At 38.8% G+C, this 19,440-nt stretch overlaps 1 protein-coding gene across 9 annotated transcripts in view; it reads right to left on the reverse strand.

Annotated features, from left to right (window-relative positions):
- Positions 1 to 19,440, reverse strand: part of HERC2 (HECT and RLD domain containing E3 ubiquitin protein ligase 2) — a 279,601-nt gene that overhangs the window by 92,302 nt on the left and 167,859 nt on the right. For all 9 annotated transcript variants that reach the window (XM_045058960.1, XM_045058959.1, XM_045058962.1 and 6 more), the window contains 7 exons: positions 9,358 to 9,625; positions 9,075 to 9,211; positions 8,490 to 8,588; positions 6,408 to 6,576; positions 6,182 to 6,307; positions 2,325 to 2,433; positions 2,070 to 2,209 (listed from right to left, as the gene is read on the reverse strand). In XM_045058960.1, coding sequence (XP_044914895.1) covers positions 2,070 to 2,209; positions 2,325 to 2,433; positions 6,182 to 6,307; positions 6,408 to 6,576; positions 8,490 to 8,588; positions 9,075 to 9,211; positions 9,358 to 9,625 — 1,048 coding nt within the window. The remainder of the gene's footprint in view (positions 1 to 2,069; positions 2,210 to 2,324; positions 2,434 to 6,181; positions 6,308 to 6,407; positions 6,577 to 8,489; positions 8,589 to 9,074; positions 9,212 to 9,357; positions 9,626 to 19,440) is intronic.

Below are 19,440 nucleotides of genomic sequence, written 5' to 3' on the forward strand. Positions count from 1 at the left end.
AAGGAAATTCAATGCAATTCCTATACAAATAATGCTTATAAAAACAGAAATATTCATCCCCAAATTCATATTGAATTTTAAGGGATACCAAATAGTCAAAACAATCTTGAAAAAGAACAACTTTGGAGGATTCACACTTCCCAATTTCAAAAACTTACTATAAAGTTACCATCATCACAATGTATGGTTTGCTACTGGCATAAGGATAAGCAAATAAACAATAAAACAGAACTGGGAGCCCAAAAATAAACTCTCACATCTATGTTCAATTGATTTTCAAAAAGGGTACCAAGACCATTCAATGGTGAAAAGATAGTCTTTTCAACAGTTTCGGGAAACTAGACTGCACACATGTTCACTGAATGAAACTGAACTCTTACACTATACCATGTACAAAAATTAACTCAAAATGGATCAAACCCTAAGTTTAAGAGCTAAAACTATATAACCTATTAGAAAGAAAAATAGGTATTAATCTTCATTCATGACTTTGGATTTATTGACACCGAAAGCAAATATGACACCAAATACACAGACAACTAAAGAAATAATAGATAAAATGGATTTCATTAACATTAAAAACTTATGTATCACAGAAGCCTATCAAGACAGTGAAAAGACAACCCAAAGAAGGAGATGAAATATTTGCAGATCACCTATCTCCTAGAGTTTTATGTGCAGAATATTTTAAGAATTTCTATAACTCAACATCAAAAGTTTAAAAAGGGGTAAAACACAAAAAATAAATAAACATTAAAAAAATTAAAAAGGGGCGTCTGGTGGCTCAGTCAGTTAAGCATCCGACTTCGGCTCAGGTCATGATCTCGCAGTTCATGAGTTTGAGTCCCGCCTCAGGCTCTGTGCTGACAACTCAGAGCCTGCTTTGGAATCTGTCTCCCTCTCTGTTCATCTCCCATTTGCACTCTGTCTTTCTCTCTCAAAAATAAAAATTAAAAAAAAAATGTTTTTTAATGCACAAAGGACTTAAATAGATATATTCCAAAAAAAGATATGGCCAAAATGACAAGGAAAGAGGCTCAATGTCATTTGTCATTAGGGAAACTTAAAATCAGATGGCTATAATTAAAAAAAAAATAATAATAAATAGCAAATGTTGGTAAGGAGATGGAGAAATTAGAACCCTTATATATTACTAGTGAGAATATAAAATGGTACAGCCAATTTTGGCATTTTCTCAAAAAGTTAAAGAACTACCATATGACCCTGCAATTCCACTACCAATTTAAAAAACAAGGACTCAAACAGATTTGTACACCAATATTCACAGTAACATTATTCACAATAGCTGAAAGGCAGAAACAACCCAAATGTTCTTTAATGGATGAATGTATAAACAACATGTAGTATGTACGTACAATGACATATTATTCAGCTATAAAAAGAAGTATCCACATGCTACAACATGGATAAACCTTGGAAAAATAATCCTAAGTAAAATAAGCCAGACACAAAAAGGCAAATTTTGGTTCCACGTATATGAGGTACATGTTGTAATCAAATTTATGGAGACAGAAAGCACATTAAAGGTTGCCAGGGGCTGGGGGAGAGGAGAATGGAGAATTATTGCTTAATGGTACAGAGTTTCTTTTTGGAGCAGTGAAAAAGTTTTGGAAATAAATAGTGGTGATAGTTGTACAACATTCTCTGAACTGTTACACTTCAAAGTGATTAATATGGCAAATTTTATGTTGTATTCTGCCACAACAAAAAATTATAATAAAAGATACACAAAAAGTCTCACTCTCCATCTATCCAATTCCACACCCCATCGAATAAAACACTTCTTAGTTTCTTAAGATCTTTTTAATGTTCTTTATGAAAATACAAGCAAAGAAATCCTGTTATTCAATTCTCACAGTGCCTCACTGCTTGAAAAAAAAAGATACCAAGTTACCAAGTGTGTAAGATCATGTTTCCTGTTTTACTGTGTACACTATTCAGTGCTCACCATATAAACATGACCTTTAAAGAGTAAACTAAATACATATGTGTGCACAATTATTTCATTAATAATATTTTATTAAAAAAAAACAACCATTCTATCATACCTGGTTCATTTATTCTGCCAAATGTATGCCTGGTGTTGTGTTTTCTGGTCTTAAAACATGTTTCACAAAAATCAAAGTCATCACAGTTTCTGCATTTGAATCTAGATCCATTGATAGGAAACATCTGACAGCCATCACACCTATTTTTTAAAAAATCATTGAGTTGATAAGAAAAAGATAAGGCTGTTTATTAAATTTAATTACAAAGAAAAACATTCCCCCAAAACAAATCTAGTGATATAAAAATTAACTCACGTAACCCCAGGATGAACACTAGGCACCAACTCCATTTCTGATAACAGCCCAGTCCAGTGAGACTGCTGAGGGAAGTCGACAATGACATCTTTTCCATTTGCACTGAAAGCTAGGACAAAATAGAAATTGCTGAAACATCTCAGTCACCAATAAAAACCTAAAATTAAAATTAAAACTATACCTAACTACTCATGTGATAATTACATTATAGTTATTTATGTTTTACCAAGAGTATTTCTCTTTTAGAGAGACATACTAAGATACTTATGGACGAACTAACACATGGTGTCAATAGGGATTAGCTTTAAAATAACCAAGGGCGGGGATCATGGATGAAACAACTTTGACCAGGGGCTGACAACTGTTGAAGCCAAGTGATGGGCACACGGAGGCTCATTACACTATATTCTCTACTTGTATATGTTTGAAATTTTCCACAATATGGTTACTTTGTTTTTAATTACATCAAGTCAAAAACTCCATTTAGTATCTTACGAAATAAAACTAATAATAATGTTAAGAGATCTCTTGACCTTGGGTGAGAGCACTCTGCTACAAAACATTAACTTCTGAACCAAGTTCTTATTTTCAAAATTTATCATGAGGAGCACCTGGATGACTTAGCCAGTTAAGCGTCCAACTTTGGCTCAGGTCATGATATCACAGTTTGTGAGTTAGAGCCCCTCATCAGGCTCTGTGCTGACAGCTCAGAGCATGGAGCCTGCTTCTGATTCTGTCTGTCTGTCTGTCTCTCTCTCTCTCTCTCTCTGCTCCTTGCCCACTCACGTTCTGTCTCTCTCTCAAAAATAAACATTAAGATTATATGATTTCATTCATATGTGGAATTTAAGAAACAAAACAGATGAACATAAGGGAAGGGAAGCAAAAATAAGATAAAAACAGAAAGAAGGCAAGTCATAAGAGACTCTTAAATACAGAGAAACAAACTGAGAGTTGCTAGAGAGGTACTGGGTGGGGAGGATGGAGTAAATGGGTGATGGGCATTAAGGTACTTGTTGCCATGAGCAATGAGTGCTATATGTAAGTGATGAATCACTAAATTCTACTACTAAAATCATTATTACATTATTATGTTAGAATTTGGATTTCAATAAAATTTTTAAAAATAATAAATTTTAAAAAAGAAGTACATGGCGCAAGAACAGACACTCAGATCAGTGGAACAGAATAGAGAACCCAGAAATGGACCCACAAACGTATGGCCAACTAATCTTTGACAAAGCAGGAAAAAAGACAGTCTCTTCAGCAACTGGTGCTGGGAAAACTGGACAGCAACATGCAGAAGAATGAACCTGGACCACTTTCCTACACCATACACAAAAATAAACTCAAAATGGATGAAAGACCTAAACGTAAGACAGAAAGCCATCAAAATCCTCAAGGAGAAAGCATGCAAAAAACTCTCTAACCTTGGCCGCAACAACTTCTTACTCAACAAGTCTCCGGAGACAAGGGAAACAAAAGCAAAAATGAACTATTGGAAGTCTATTGGGAACTATTGGGAACTATTCTGATGAGTCAAAATAAAAAGCTTCGCACAGCAAAGGAAACAATCAGCAAAACTAAAAGCAACTGACAATGGGAGAAGATATTTGCAAACAATGTATCAGATAAAGGGTTAGTATCCAAAATCTATAAAAGAACTTACCAAACTCAACACCCAGAAAACAATCCAGTGAAGAAATGGGCAAAAGGCATGAATAGACACTTCTCCAAAGAAGACATCCAGATGGCCAAATGACACATGAAAAAATGCTCAACATCACTCATCATCAGGGAAATACAAATCAAAACCACAATGAGATACCACCTCACACCTGTCAGAATGGCTAACATTAACAACTCAGGCAACAACAGATGTTGGCAAGGATGCGGAGAAGGAGGATCTCTTTTGCACTGCTGGTGGGAATGCAAACTGGTGCAGCCACTCTGGGAAACAGTACAGAGGTTCCTCAAAAAATTAAAAATAGAACTACCTTACAACCCAGCAATTGCACTACTAGGTATTTATCCAAGGGATAGAGGTATGCTGTTTCAAAGGGGCGCATGCACCCCAATATTTATAGCAGCACTATCAACAACAGCCAAAGTATGGAAAGAGTCCAAATGACCAACGATGGATAAGATGTGGTATATATATATATATATACAATGGAGCATTACTTGGCAATCAAAAAGAATGAAATCTTGCCATCTGCAACTATGTGGATGGAACTAGAGGGTATTATGCTAAGCAAAATTAGTCAGAGAAAGACAAATATATGACTTCACTCATATGAGGACTTTAAGACACAGAACAGATGAACACAAGGGAAGGGAAGCAAAAATACTATAAAAACAGGGAGGGGGACAAAAACATAAGAGATTCTTAAATATGGAGAACAAACAGAGGGTTACTGGAAGGATTGTGGGAGGGGTGATGGGCTAAATGGGTAAGGGGCATTAAGGAATCTACTCCTGAAATCATTGCTGCACTACATGCTAACTAACTTGGATGTAAATTTAAAACATAAATTAAATTAAAATAGAAGTACAGACCTCCACTTACAAAATAAAAAAGTTACAGAGATGAAACATAGGGAATATAGTCAGTAATATTGTGATAACATTGTATGGTGATAGGTGGTAACTACATTCATTGTGATGAGCACTGTATAATATAATGAATTGTTGAATCACTATGTTGTGCACCTGAAACTAATATAACATCATATGTCAAATATGCTGTAATAATAAAAACTTACGTTAATAAATCTGTTTTGATTCATAAAGCTTTTAAGAACCTGTTAACTGAAGAAAAATGTTAAACTAAAGTAAAATGTTAAATAAACCATTTGTTCTCATGTAACCTGAGACATTCTAACACTCCCACTAGACAAGCACCACCATTATGGCCATTTCTAATCTAAGGTATTTGACAGTGAGTATTATAGAAGGTTCAAACAAAACAAAACAGGATCTCTTTATGCCATTAAAAGAGTTTAAAGATAAAATAAAACCACATGCATTTTTAATTACTTCTCATGTAATTATTCAAATGGACATAGTATACCTTTTAAAGTACACTGATTAGTTTGAAATCTCTATAATATCACATTTAAACATAAACTGAAAAGAATTGTATTTCCAGTTCCTAAATCCCATCATTTGCACTTTTCCTTTTCTTAAATTTAGTCCTAAATTTTTATATAGCAGAGAGAGAGAGACAGAAACAGTCCCCAATTGAGGGGGTTGGCCAAACATTCACATATAGGCCATTTGGCAGAATGACAGAACAAGTTTACAGAACACCAACATCAAATAAGATTACCCTGTGACTGTAATGAATCAAGACAAAACCAAAACTTCTCTTTAATCATGTCTGATCAAGTTCAAATCTAACCCAAACCACAAACACAACCAGACAACCTCCCCTAACCTCCAATCCTGGTTAATATGAACAACTGCTTCCTTGCCAATCATTAACTTCATCCTAGCTCCATTCTTTCTGACATATAGATAATAATTATTAAGACACCCATTCTTAGAATAACCCTACTCCTTTAAACTTTTCCCAAAGTATCCAACACAAACCCCATTAATCCTTTGCTATACCCACCTATGGAGACACCCCATTTTCTGGGGTATGCATCCTCACAAGTGGCAATGAGTTAATAAACCTGACTCTGTTCAACTATATGTGAGTTCCTGGTCTAGAGAACACTGACAAGCAAAAAAACACTATAAGCTATCTTCATACTTGTTTTTCTTGCCCCTGAATGAAAAAAAAAAATGACTTTATCATATTAGTTGATGAAAAGCTAACATCTGGAATTTTGTTGCCTGGATAATATTACCTTTTACAACCCCCACACTTTGATGAGTCACAGATCCCCACTTGTATTTTGGTGTGGTGACTGAGGCTTTGACACGAACTTTATCACCAATCTTTATGTGAGAAGGAGAACTTGGTGGAGGATAGCCTAGAAATTACAATAAGTGAACTATAATTAGTATTCATTCCTGGGAACTCTGTCACTAATTAAGAAAAAAGTGTAACAACTCACTTAAAAATGTGCTCACCTATAAGTTCCACATGAATATACCTAACCCAGTAAGTGCCTCCTTTCTGCTGCCAATCACACTGCACATTAAGGTCATGTAATCCATCTCTATCCAATTTGATAACTTTGCCCACGTCTCCTTCACACACTTCTTCATATGTTCGACAGCATCTAACCATCATTCCCACCTAAGATTAAAATTAAATTAAAAATTCAGTCCAATGTATAGATGAACAATTATACATAGCATTATCTAAGAAAGGATTTCTTCTAGCACTGAGTGTACTCTCAAAATCATTTTACACTAGGTGGAACCAGGGCTCTTTAGAAAACTTGCTGGCTCAATGTCTGGAGCAGGAAATACACAAGATGAGCATGGATCAACTTGTGCCATAAAGCAAGGGAGTGCTCAAAGATTAATGTGTTCACTCAAAAGAACAATTTAATCAATAGGAATAATGGTTGAAACACATCAAACCCCTATCAGTCAATAAATTTATCACAATGATAATAAGCAAAGGTTCTTTTGGTCACCTGTGTAAGTTCCATGGCACCAACTCACCATTCTGAAAATTGATAAAGCAAAAACAAAAACAAAAAACAAAAAAAAAAAAGCAAGCACTTATTCTTACTTTCCTATATAACTGTATTATAAAGAGTAACTAGAGTTGATTTAAAAAGCATTCTTCAAAGAATAAACTCCAGCTAATAAATTTGAAAGGCATGACACAGTTAGAAAATCACTATTATGCAACCCCTCATAAAAAGTCTAAGTGGTAACACAAATGGATATCAAAGTGCAAAAGTGAACAATAGAGAACTTCTTAGCAGATGGAATAGACTAACAAGACCTAACCAGCAACACTGCATTTTGGTCCAGATGATGCATTCGTGCCTAAGACACTGCCTGAGTCCAACAGCTCCCCGACCCCACCAGCCCTTATTCTGATTTAACAGGAGATGCAGAAGAGGGAGGAAGAAGCCACAAATAAATGACATGGAAAGGAGAAAAAGAAATGGGAGGGGAAAACTGTTCCAGGTTAAAAGACACTTCAGAGAGACATCATCCAAATGTCAGGTGTATGACCCTGTTTGTATCCAAATTCAAAAATGTTACTGTTTCAAAAAGCAATTTCTGAGAAAAGTAGGAAAATCTGAGTAAGCACTGGATATGAGATATTATAGAATTATTGCTTATTTTCTTAGCTAATGTTAGGTAACAGTAATGTTGTTGTTATAAACAAATCCTTTATCGGGACACCTGGCTGGCTCAGTTAGTAGAGCATGGAATTCTTTATCTCAGGGTCGTGAGTTCAAGCCCCATGCTGGGTGTAGAGCTCACCAAAACAAAAACAAAAACAAAAACAAAAACAAAAACAAAAACAAAAACAAAACAAAAACAAAAACAAAACAAAAACAAAATCTTTTTTGTGTTAGGAATGTATATTAACAGATTTACAGATTAAATGAGATGATTTCTGGGATTTTCTCTAAAGTATACTAACTAGAACAAAAGAATTAAAACAACTAAAGAAAAGATTTAAGATACATAAAGGACTACATAAAAAGCCTAACTAGGGGCACCTGGGTGGCTTAGTTGGTTAAGCGGCCGACTTCGGCTCAGGTCATGATCTCGCGGTCCGTGAGTTCGAGCCCCGCATTGGGCTCTGTGCTGACGGCTCAGAGCCTGGAGCCTGTTTCGGATTCTGTGTCTCCCTCTCTCTGACCCTCCCCTGTTCATGCTTTGTCTCTCTCTGTCTCAAAAATAAATAAACGTTGAAAAAAAATTAAAAAATAAATAAATAAATAAATAAATAAATAAATAAATAGCCTAACTAGATTTTAAAAATTAGATGGGAGTAAGAATGATACAAGAAAAACAAGCAGAAATAGGTTTTTTAAAATGTCCAAAATGGAAATAATTGAGAAGCACAGGTCTTTGTGGCATGGCTCTCTAGCTTTGGCACCCCTTGCTCATCTTCTCTTCCTCTGTCCTCTGCTCCAGTCACAACAGCCTCCCTGCTGGGTTCTGTGCCCTCCTTCGCCAGGCCTCTGCTCACTGAAAACCTGAACAAGGTTCCAGCCTAAGACATTTACTCACCTGAATATTCTCTCTCACATAAACAGCATAATCATCATTACTCAAGAAATCAGCTCGTTTTTTGTACGTCTGGCTCTCTGTTACAACAGCACCAGTAGACTACAAAAGATAAATACATTTTTTAAAAATTGTGAGCCAGATAAGCCTACTTGAAGTATGTGAAATCTTTAATATCAAAAAATAAAATATGAAATATTATACGTATTTTCACTATAAAATTCTTCATTCTAAAAGACACAATATGGTAAACAGAATGAATATCAAAAGCTAAAAGTATAGAAAATTTCTGAGACATTTCCAAATTAATCTCATGAAACAATTTACTGAAATGAGAAGTCACTGTGTCATATAAAACATGCTTTTTATATGACACAAAAATGGGTGTTGGCTACCCAATACCATTAGATGTTGAACAAGGGTCTGTTTTACAGCTCAAGTAATTAAGGCACAAAAAAACAATTAGCACTTAGCTTTACTGTGTGCCTGGCAAAACTGCAGAGAGACCTCATGGAACAGCATACAGGAATCCCAAAGCACAGGACAGGTAGACACAGGCAGATGGGCAACCACACAGGAGGCACTAACCACAGCGTAGGCTGCGTCGTCCATATCCTCCACCACCTCCTCATCTGAACACTCCTCAGACCCTGTGTCTGCATCCGAAAGATCTGTGACCTGCACATCAGCATGGTCCAGCAGCCACCCAACCAAGGCCTCCACACCTACAAGCAAGTACACACAGTGCACCCTGAGTGAGGATCCACAGCACCCACCTGCCCATAGGCATCTGATGTTAGCATCTCAAGATAAACCCACAAACAAATGTGTGGGCAAATTAAGTGAAACACCCACAAGGAAAACAAAATACCTGGCAAGCCAGCAGCATTCCCTGAGGCACCAGTGAGTGACTTCAGTGCAAACTCTATGTTCCTTCTAGGAAATCCCATTTCCATGAGTTGAACCACAATAGGCAGAGCAGGAGCAGGTGACTGTTTGCGCTTCTTTGCTCTGACAGGGCGAACATGCTGTACAGGGACAGGTGTTGTGGCCTCACTGGAGCTGCAGTCTTCAAACACAGGGCTTGACGGGTGAGTGGACTCCACAGCCAAACACTGACATACAGCCAGTGCTGCAGCCTGGACAAATGAGAGTGAAGCTGGGAGGTTTAGAAAAGTCAAAAGACTTAAGCAGTCTATGAAAATGGAAATTACAAACTTCTACTATGAAATGCAGTACAGAAGAACAGAAAATTCAGATTTACATGTGTTATTTTTAAATGAATGGATAAAACATGTTAACAACAAACAACAAAGACAACTTTCATAGTTTAATGCAGAGGAAAGATGTGATGGTCAAACAACTCCTGCTACAACACACACAGAGCCCAGGAAATTAGCCAGTTATCAGTGCCCATTAAAGAAAGCTTCATAGCCGCTCTGAGTAGGAAACAAGTTGAGCAAGTTAAATGCAGACTAAGAGGGGACAGATGAGAAAGAAGGAGTCCCTCACCCCCTCCCCATGCCCCAGGAGGCAGGGTCCGGTCTCCTGCTCTCTTCTTCTGTAAAACAAGTCAGAGACGACATGGAATTCTCTCATGTACCATCAAATCAACTCTCAGTGATTCAAGGGTAAAAGAACCACTCTGCGAGTTAAATATGGTATAAAAAAAATAAAGGAAATAAAAAATATTGGGAAATAAATTACAATCAATGAATATATGCATTATTGAGGTTGTCGTTAGGAATCCCTACTCCCAGTACACACAATCCTTTCACTGAACTACTTGCAACACTTTGCTCTTCATCTCCAATTACTTTCATATGGTCTAAGACTTGCTATTGTTTTTGAACTGAGCATCTGAGGAAGGAATAAGAAGAAACAGGGTAGAAGAAATAAAGAGGACTCCATTAAGCCTTCCAGTGCCTAGGTAGTGTCAAAAACCTAGGATTTTGCTGTGAAGTGTGAATAACTCACAAGTGATGGTCTTCATCCTAAAAGCTTACAATTCAGAACCAGACTGAGTTTAGAGTTCTGGTTCTGATAATGAGGAGTTAGGGTGAACTGGACTAAACCTCTACTGATAATAACTATGAACCCTGAACAAAATATTTTTAAAAACAGTTTGAAGGTTCTGGAGAACAGCCAAAGCAATCAAAACTGAAACAAATACAACCCTTGACCACAAGGGAAGCCAGAAGGCAAGCTGACCAGGCAGTGTTATTAGACTGCAGTCAGAAACTGGAATTCAGTCCTGCCAAAGCAGTCAGAAGTGAGGGAGAAATCACAAAATGTGCATAAAACTATCCCAAATTCTTGGCTGATTCCAAAACTGAGCATTTGTGAGACTCTGAAGAACCCAGCATAAAGGAACTGCTGGAAGGCTAGAGGGATTCTATACCTGTGCAATATTAGGGAGACAGTCTGAGGTCCCAGTCCAACCAAGTTAGATGGAGTTGGTCAAGCTGTAAAGGTTTCCACTGAAGCCTCGGAAATGATTCTAAATCCTGCAGAATTAGAATACAGAAACCAAGACTAAGAGCAAAACAAAAATCAACCACCACTGGTGGTTGGCCATTAGCCACCAGATGGGCGGCCAACATGGTGGAGAAGTAGGGGGAATCCATACGTCCTGCATCTCTCAAACAAAGAAGTGTAGAAGCCAAAGACTTTGAACACCAGAGCCTGGGAGGAAAAGAGACTGAATCTACTAGGAAGAAAATGGGAAAACTGGAAAAAAGGTGGACTGGGAGAGATAAAAAAGGCCACATGGGCATGGAGGGGAGACACTCCCTTCTGCGAGAGACAAAGGGAAGAGAAAGAGTGGCAAGGGAAGTGCAGGACTGTATCTGAACAAGAGAAAGACCTTGGAATGAGACTGAGAGGCATCTGATCTCTAACTGGGGGGCTTTCTTTGGACTGGGCCAGCTCCCTGTTTGCACACCTGGGGAGGAGAGGAGCCAGGCCTGGGTGCGGTGGTAGGTCAGAGACTCAGTCTGCAGCTGGAGAAAGAGGTTCCCTCCTTGGAGGGCTGCGCAATAGCACAGAACCTGCCTGTGTCCGCCACCTCCGGGTACGGTGGCTGGGTGGAGGGCTCAGTCTACAGAAGGGTAAGGCCACTGTTCCCCTGGAGTGCTGTGGGAAAAAACAAAGCCTGCCTTCGTGTGCCACCCCAGGAGCTCCTCTGTAGGAGAAGGAGATCCTCCCTGAAGTGCTGCGGCACAGACAAAGCCAGCCGGGACCACATATCCTGCACTGAAAGGCGCTTCCCCAGCGTCAGAACCACGGAGCGAGACTTTGAATCCTAGCCAAGCACAGGGTCAGGGGAGTTGGCAGAGAGAGAAGGCCCGCCCCATCTGTGCCCACGGCACAGTGAGGATGACTCAAACTGAGTCCACCAGGTCTAGCTCCAGCTCCGTGAAGAAGAGACTGGGGAATCACCATTCCCCCCCCACCCCACCCTCTGCCCCCCGCCCCTCCATCCCACCACCACCACCACCACCACCACCACTGCCACCACCAAGGTGGCGCCTCAGGGATCACTCCCAGGCCCATAGTGGAAGTTGGTCCAGAAAACGCCAAACCATGCCCCCTTGCACTGGGTAACTGCATATCCACTGGAGTTGCACAGACCCTGAAGATAACTACTACCTACAAGCGATGCAGCATTGCCAGGATTAACTATAGGTCAATTCTGGATATGTAATATATCGTCCCCCCTGCCCCATTTCTCCTCCTTATCTCTTCCTTCCCCTAGGCTGGTTACTCTGGTTATTGGTCTGTCTAAAAAGACATATTGAATCCATTGTCTTGATACATGTTCTACAACTCCTTCTTCACACTCCTTTCTCTCTCCCTGCAATAATCAAGCCATATAGTTTCTCTGTCTGGGTAATTTTATCTTCATTAATTTTCTCTGCCGCCTTCTTTATTTCCTTTCTCTCTCTGGATTAGGCCTTTTAGTCTCTCTGACTATCAATGTTTATTTTTTCTCTGCCCCCCTCCCCAGCTCCAGTCATTTCTCTCTTTGTATGTGCTCTTCCATCATCACCGCTTTCACCTTCTTCTTTACTTGTGGTAGGTGTTTTGGGGTTTTTTGTTTTTAGACTTTAGGTTTTTGCTTTTATTTGTTTGTGTGTTTGCATGTTTTTGTCTCCAGTTTGTCTGTTTTCCTTTACAGGGTTACTCCAAGGAAAAATTCAAAGCACACCTGGTGGAAGGTTTTTTTACTCGTAAATATTTACTCATAGTAAAATACTACTATAAGTACAGTAATAATATAACCAAAGTCACAACAACACAGAGCAAGTAACAATCTCCAAAAGAGCACCTCCTAAAGGGCCAGGCCCTGGACAGTGTATGACCCTCCTTTAATACAGCAGTGCTGACAGGTGCAGAACTCACAAGCTTTAAAATACATAAGGGACAGAAAACTACCAAAAATGACAAAACAGAAGAATTTTCCTCAAAAGAAATTCCAGGAAGTAGCGACAAATAATGAATTGATCAAAATGAATTTAAGTAACATAAGTGAACAAAAATTTAGAATAATAGTCATAAAATAACTCACTGGACTTGAAAAAAAACCATAGAGGACAGCAGAGAATCTATTGCTACAGAGATCAAGGGACTAAGAAATAGTCATGAAGAACTAAAAAATGCTATAAATGAGATGCAAAATAAAACGGAGGCGGCCAGAGCACAGATTCAAGAGGCAGAGGAGAGAATAGGTAAATTAGAAGATAAAATTACGGAAAAAGAGGAAGCTGACAAAAAGAGATAAAAAAATCCAGGAGTATGAGGGCAGAATTAGAGAACTAAGTGATGCAATCAAAAAGAACAATATCCGGGGGCGCCTGGGTGGCGCAGTCGGTTAAGCGTCCGACTTCAGCCAGGTCACGATCTCGCGGTCCGGGAGTTCGAGCCCCGCGTCAGGGTCTGGGCTGATGGCTCAGAGCCTGGAGGCTGTTTCCGAATCTGTGTCTCCCTCTCTCTCTGCCCCTCCCCCATTCATGCTCTGTCTCTCTCTGTCCCAAAAATAAATAAATGTTGGAAAAAAAATTAAAAAAAAAAAAAGAACAATATCCGTATCATAGGAATTCTAGAAGAAGAAGAGAGAGAGAAGGGGGCTGAAGGTGTACTTGAGCAAATCATAGCTGAGAACTTCCCTGATCTGGGGAAGGAAAAAGGCATTGAAATCCAAGAGGCACAGAGAACTCCCTTCAGACGTGACTTTAATCGATCTTCTGCACGACATATCATAGTGAAACTGGCAAAATACAAGGATAAAGAGAGAATTCTGAAAGCAGGTAGGGATAAACAGGCCCTAAGACAAAGGTAGACAGATAAGGGTAGTAGCAGACCTATCTACTGAAACTTGGCAGGCCAGAAAGGAATGGCAGGAAGTCTTCAATGTGATGAACAGAAAAAATATGCAGCCAAGAATCCTTTATCCAGCAAGTCTGTCATTCAGAATAGAAGGACAGATAAAGGTTTTCCCAAACAAACAAAAACTGAAGGAATTCATCACCACTAAACCAGCCCTACAAGAGATCCTAAGGGGGATTCTGTGAGTGAAATGTTGCAAGGACCACAAAGTACCAGAGACATCACTGCAAGCATGAAACCTACACACATCACGTTGACTCTAAACCCATATCTTTCAATAATAACACTGAATGTAAATGGACTAAATGCTCCAACCAAAAGACATAGGGTATCACAATGGATAATGAAACAAGACCCATCTATTTTCTGTCTACAAGAGACTCATTTTAGACCTGAGGACACCTTCAGATTGAAAGTGAGGGGATGGAGAACTATCTATCATGCTACTGGAAGTCAAAAGAAAGCTGGAGTGGCCATACTTATATCAGACAAACTAGACTTTAAATTAAAGGCTGTAACAAGAGATGAAGAAGGGCATTATATAATAATTACAGGCTCTATCCATCAGAAGAGCTAACGATTATAAATGTTTATGCGCCCAATACGGAGCCCCCAAATATATACAACAATCACAAACATAAGCAACCTTATTGATAAGAATGTGGTAATTGCAGGGGACTTTAATACCCCACTTACAGGAATGGAGAGATCATGTAGACACAGGATCAATAAAGAAACAAGGGCCCTGAATGATACATTGGATCAGATGGACTTGACAGATATATTTAGAACTCTGCATCCCAAAGCAACAGAATATACTTTCTTCTCGAGTGCACATGGAACATTCTCCAAGATAGATCACATACTGACTGGGTCACAAAACAGCCCTTCATAAGTATAAAAGAAGTGAGATCATACCATGCACACTTTCAGACCACAGTGCTATGAAAGTTGAAATCAACCACAGGAAAAAGCCTGGAAAACCTCCAAAAGCATGGAGGTTAAAGAACACCCGACTAAAGAATGAATGGGTCAACCAGGCACTTAGAGAAGAAATTTAAAAATATATGGAAACAAATCAAAATGAAAATACAACAGTCCAAACGCTTTGGGATGCAGCAAAGGCAGTCCTGAGAGGAAGATACATTGCAATCCAGACCTATCTCAAGAAACAAAAATCCCAAATACAAAATCTAACAGCACACCTAAAGGAAATAGAAGCAGAACAGCAAAGACACCCCAAACCCAGCAGAAGAAGAGAAATAATAAAGATCAGAGCAGAAATAAACAATATAGAATCTAAAAAAAAACTGTAGAGCAGATCAATGAAACCACGAGTTGTTTTTTTGAAAAAATAAACAAAATTGATAAACCTCTAGCCAGGCTTCTCACAAAGAAAAGGGAGATGACCCAAATAGATAAAGTCATGAATGCAAATGGAATTAGTACAACCAATCCCTCAGAAATACAAGCAATTATCAGGGAATACTATGAAAAATTATATGCCAACAAACTGGACAACCTAGAAGAAATGGACACATTCCTAAGCACCCACACACTTTAAAACTCAAACAGGAAGAAATAGAAAACTTGAACAGACCCATAACTAGTGACGAAATTGAATCAGTTATCAAAAACCTCCCAACAAATAAGAGTCCAGGACCAGATGGCTTCCCAGTGGAATTCTACCAGACATTGAAAGCAGAGTTAATACCTATCCTTCTCAAGGTGTTCCAAAAAAATAGAAAGGGAAGGAAAACTTCCAGACTCATTCTATGAAGCCAGCATTACTTTGATTCCCAAACCAGACAGAGACCCAGCAAAAAAAGAGAACTACAGGCCAATAACCCTGATGAATATGGACGCAAAAATTCTCAATCAGATACTAGCAAATCGAATTCAACAGCATATAAAAAGAATTATACACCATGATCAAGTGGGATTCATTCTTGGGCTTCAGGACTGGTTCAACACTCACAAATCAATCAACGTGATACATCACGTTAATAAAAGAAAAGATAAGAACCATATGATCCTGTCAATCGATGCAGAAAAAGCATTTGACCGAATTCAGCATTCTTTCTTAATAAAAACCCTCGAGAAAGTTGGGATAGAAGGAACATACTTAAAGATCATAAAAGCCATTTATGAAAAGCCCACAGCTAATATCATCCTCAATGGGGAAAAACTGACAGCTTTCCCCCTGAGATCAGGAACACGACAGGGATGTCCACTCTCACCGCTGCTGTTTCACATAGTGTTGGAAGTCCTAGCATCAGCAATCAGACAACAAAAGGAAATCAAAGGCATTAAAATTGGCAAAGATGAAGTCAAGCTTTCACTTTTTGCAGATGACATGATATTATACATGGAAAACCCAACAGACCCCACCAAACGTCTACTAGAACTGATACATGAATTCAGCAAAGTCACAGGATGCAAAATTAATGTACAGAAATCAGCTGCATTCTTATACACTAATAATGAAGCAACAGAAAGACAAATAAAGAAACTGACCCCATTCACAATTGCACCAAGAGTCATAAAATACCTAGAAATAAGCCTAACCAAAGATTTAAAAGATATGTATGCTGACAACTATAGAAAGCTTATGAAGGAAATTGAAGAAGATACAAAGAAATGGAAAAACATTCCATGCTCATGGATTGGAAGAATAAATATTGCTAAAATGTCAATACTACCCAAAGCTATCTACACATTCAATGCAATCCCAATCCAAATTGCACCAGCATTCTTCTCGAAGCTAGAACAAGCAATCCTAAAATTCATATGGAACCACAAAAGACCCCGAATAGCCAAAGTAATTTTGAAGAAGACCAAAGCAGGAGACATCACAATCCCAGACTTTCTACTACAAAGCTGCAGTCATCAAGAGAGCATGGTACTGGCATAAAAACAGACACACAGACCAATGAAATAGAATAGAGACTCCAGAAATGGACCCACAAAAGTATGGCCAACTAATCTTTGACAAAGCAGGGAAGAACATCCAATTGAAAAAAGACAGTCTCTTTAACAAATGGGGCTGGGAGAACTGGACAGCAACATGCCGAAGAATGAAACCAGACCACTTTCTTACACCATTCTCAAAAATAAACTCAAAATAGATGAAGGACCTGAATGTCAGACAGGAAACCATCAAAACCCTAGAGGAGAAAGCAGGAAAATACCTCTCTGACCTCAGCCACAGCAATTCCTTACTTGACACATCTCCAAAGGCAAGGGAATTAAAAGCAAATATGAACTATTGCGACCTCGTGAAGATAAAAAGCTTCTGCACTGCAAAGGAAATAATCAACAAAACTAAAAGGCAAGTGACGGAATGGGAAAAGATATTTGCAAATGACGTATCAGACAAAGGGCTAGTATCCAAAATCTATAAAGAATTCACCAAACTCCACACCCAAAAATCAAATAATCCAGTGAAGAAATGGGCAGAAGACATGAAGAGACACTTTTCTGAAGAAGACATCCAGATAGCCAACTGATACATGAAAAGATGCTCAACATCACTCCTCATCAGGGAAATGCAAATCAAAACCACACTCAGGTACCACCTCACGCCAGTCAGAGTGGCTAAAAGGAACAAATCAGGAGACTATAGATGCTGGCGAGGATGTGGAGAAAAGGGAACCCTCTTGCACTGTTGGTGGGAAGGCAAACTGGTGCAGCCGCTCTGGAAAACAGTGTGGAGGTTTATTTTATAAAATAAAATAAATTTTTAATAAAATGAAAAATAGATCTACCCTATGACCCAGCAACAGCACTGCTAGGAATTTACCCAAGGGATACAGGAGTGCTGAAACAGTGGGGCACCTGTACCCCAATAGCAGCACTATCTAATACCCCAATAGCAGCAGTATCTAATAGCAGCACTTTCAATAATAGCCAAATTATGGAAAGAGCCTAAATGTCCATCAACCAATGAATGGATACAGAACTTGTGGTTTACATATACAATGTACTACTCGGCAATGAGAAAGAGTGAAATCTGGCCATTTGTAGCAACGTGGATGGAACTGGAGAGTGTTATGCTAAGTGAAATAAGCCATACAGAGAAAGACAGATAACATATGTTTTCACTCTTATGTGGATCCTGAGAAAGTTCACAGAAGACCATGGGGGAGGGGAAGGGGAAAAAAAAAGTTAGAGAGGGAGGGAGCCAAACCATAAGAGACTCTTAAAAACTGAGAATAAACTGAGAGTTGATGGAGGTTGGGAGGGAGGGGAATGTGGGTGATGGGCATTGAGGAGGGCACCTGTTGGGATGAGCACTGGGTGCTTTATGGAAACCAATGTGACAATAAATTTCGTATTAAAAATAAATAAAATACATAAATAAATAAAAAGTCTAGAACCAAGCCTCCACAGGATTGGGGAGAACTGCCAGGTACTAAACCATCTATGAGAATAAAATTCACATTCTCCAGAAGATGTTGACAGAACACTGAGCGGATACAGTGTAATATCTAAAACATACAGGGTGCCTGGGTGGCTCAGTTGGTTAAGATGCCAACTTCGGCTAATGTCATGATCTCACAGTTCATGAGTCTGAGCCCCACATCGGGCTCTCTGTTGTCAATGTGGAGCCAACTTCAATCTTCTGTCCCCCCCTCTTTCTCTGCCCCTCCCCCACTCACATGCATGCACTCTCTAAAATAAGTAACATTTAAAAAAGAACTAAAACATCCAGAATATACTAACAACTACATATAGGTGAAGAAGCAGAACCAATAACTGATTATAATCAAGAGAAAAAAAACTGCCAATAGTAGCAGACAGCTGGCCCACGTGTTAAAAAGAAATTTAACACAACTATCAGGAATATGTTTTACATACATATACAGTAAAGAAATAGAGAGTGAAGAGATAAGAACTGTCAGAACTATAGAGCTATAAAATAAGAACCAAATGGAAACGTGAGATCTGAAAATATAAAGACTCTCTTAGATGGCTTACAGCAGATTTAGACCCAACAAAGCAGAACAGCCTGACCCTAAAAACAGATCCAGAAAATTAGCCAAGTTTATTAATGAAGAGAAAAAGACCTACAAAATACACAGAAACAAATTAATAATCTCACAGATGTGTAACGGTAGTCTTAGCAAAGAACAGGACAGGAAAATATAGTTAACAAGTTTCCAAATTTGGTGCGGGGGGGTGGGGGGGATATCAAGCCAGAGATGCAAGTAACTTGAGCATATCCCAAGAGGATGGGGGAGAAAAAATACATACATACATTGGCATGCCTTAGTCAAACTGTAGAAAACAAAACAAAAAACAAACAAATCACAAAATATTAAATGCAGCCAGAATGGGAGAAAAAAGGTGTGAGGAAAAAGCTTAGAAATTCCCTGGGCTTGCACCAATGAGTTAACAAGCATAAAGAATTACAAAGCCATAGGATGCTCACACCCAAGTTTGGGTAAACAAGATTAGGTGAATAAGGATAGAGAAGGGAGGCTAAGGCCCCCAGAATAGAGAGGGGGTGCAAAGGCCCGCAATATAAAGGTATATGAGTCAAACAAGACTAGAGATTCAGGGC

The sequence above is a fragment of the Felis catus genome, chromosome B3, assembly GCF_018350175.1.
Source record: "Felis catus isolate Fca126 chromosome B3, F.catus_Fca126_mat1.0, whole genome shotgun sequence".
Lineage (NCBI taxonomy): Eukaryota > Metazoa > Chordata > Mammalia > Carnivora > Felidae > Felis > Felis catus.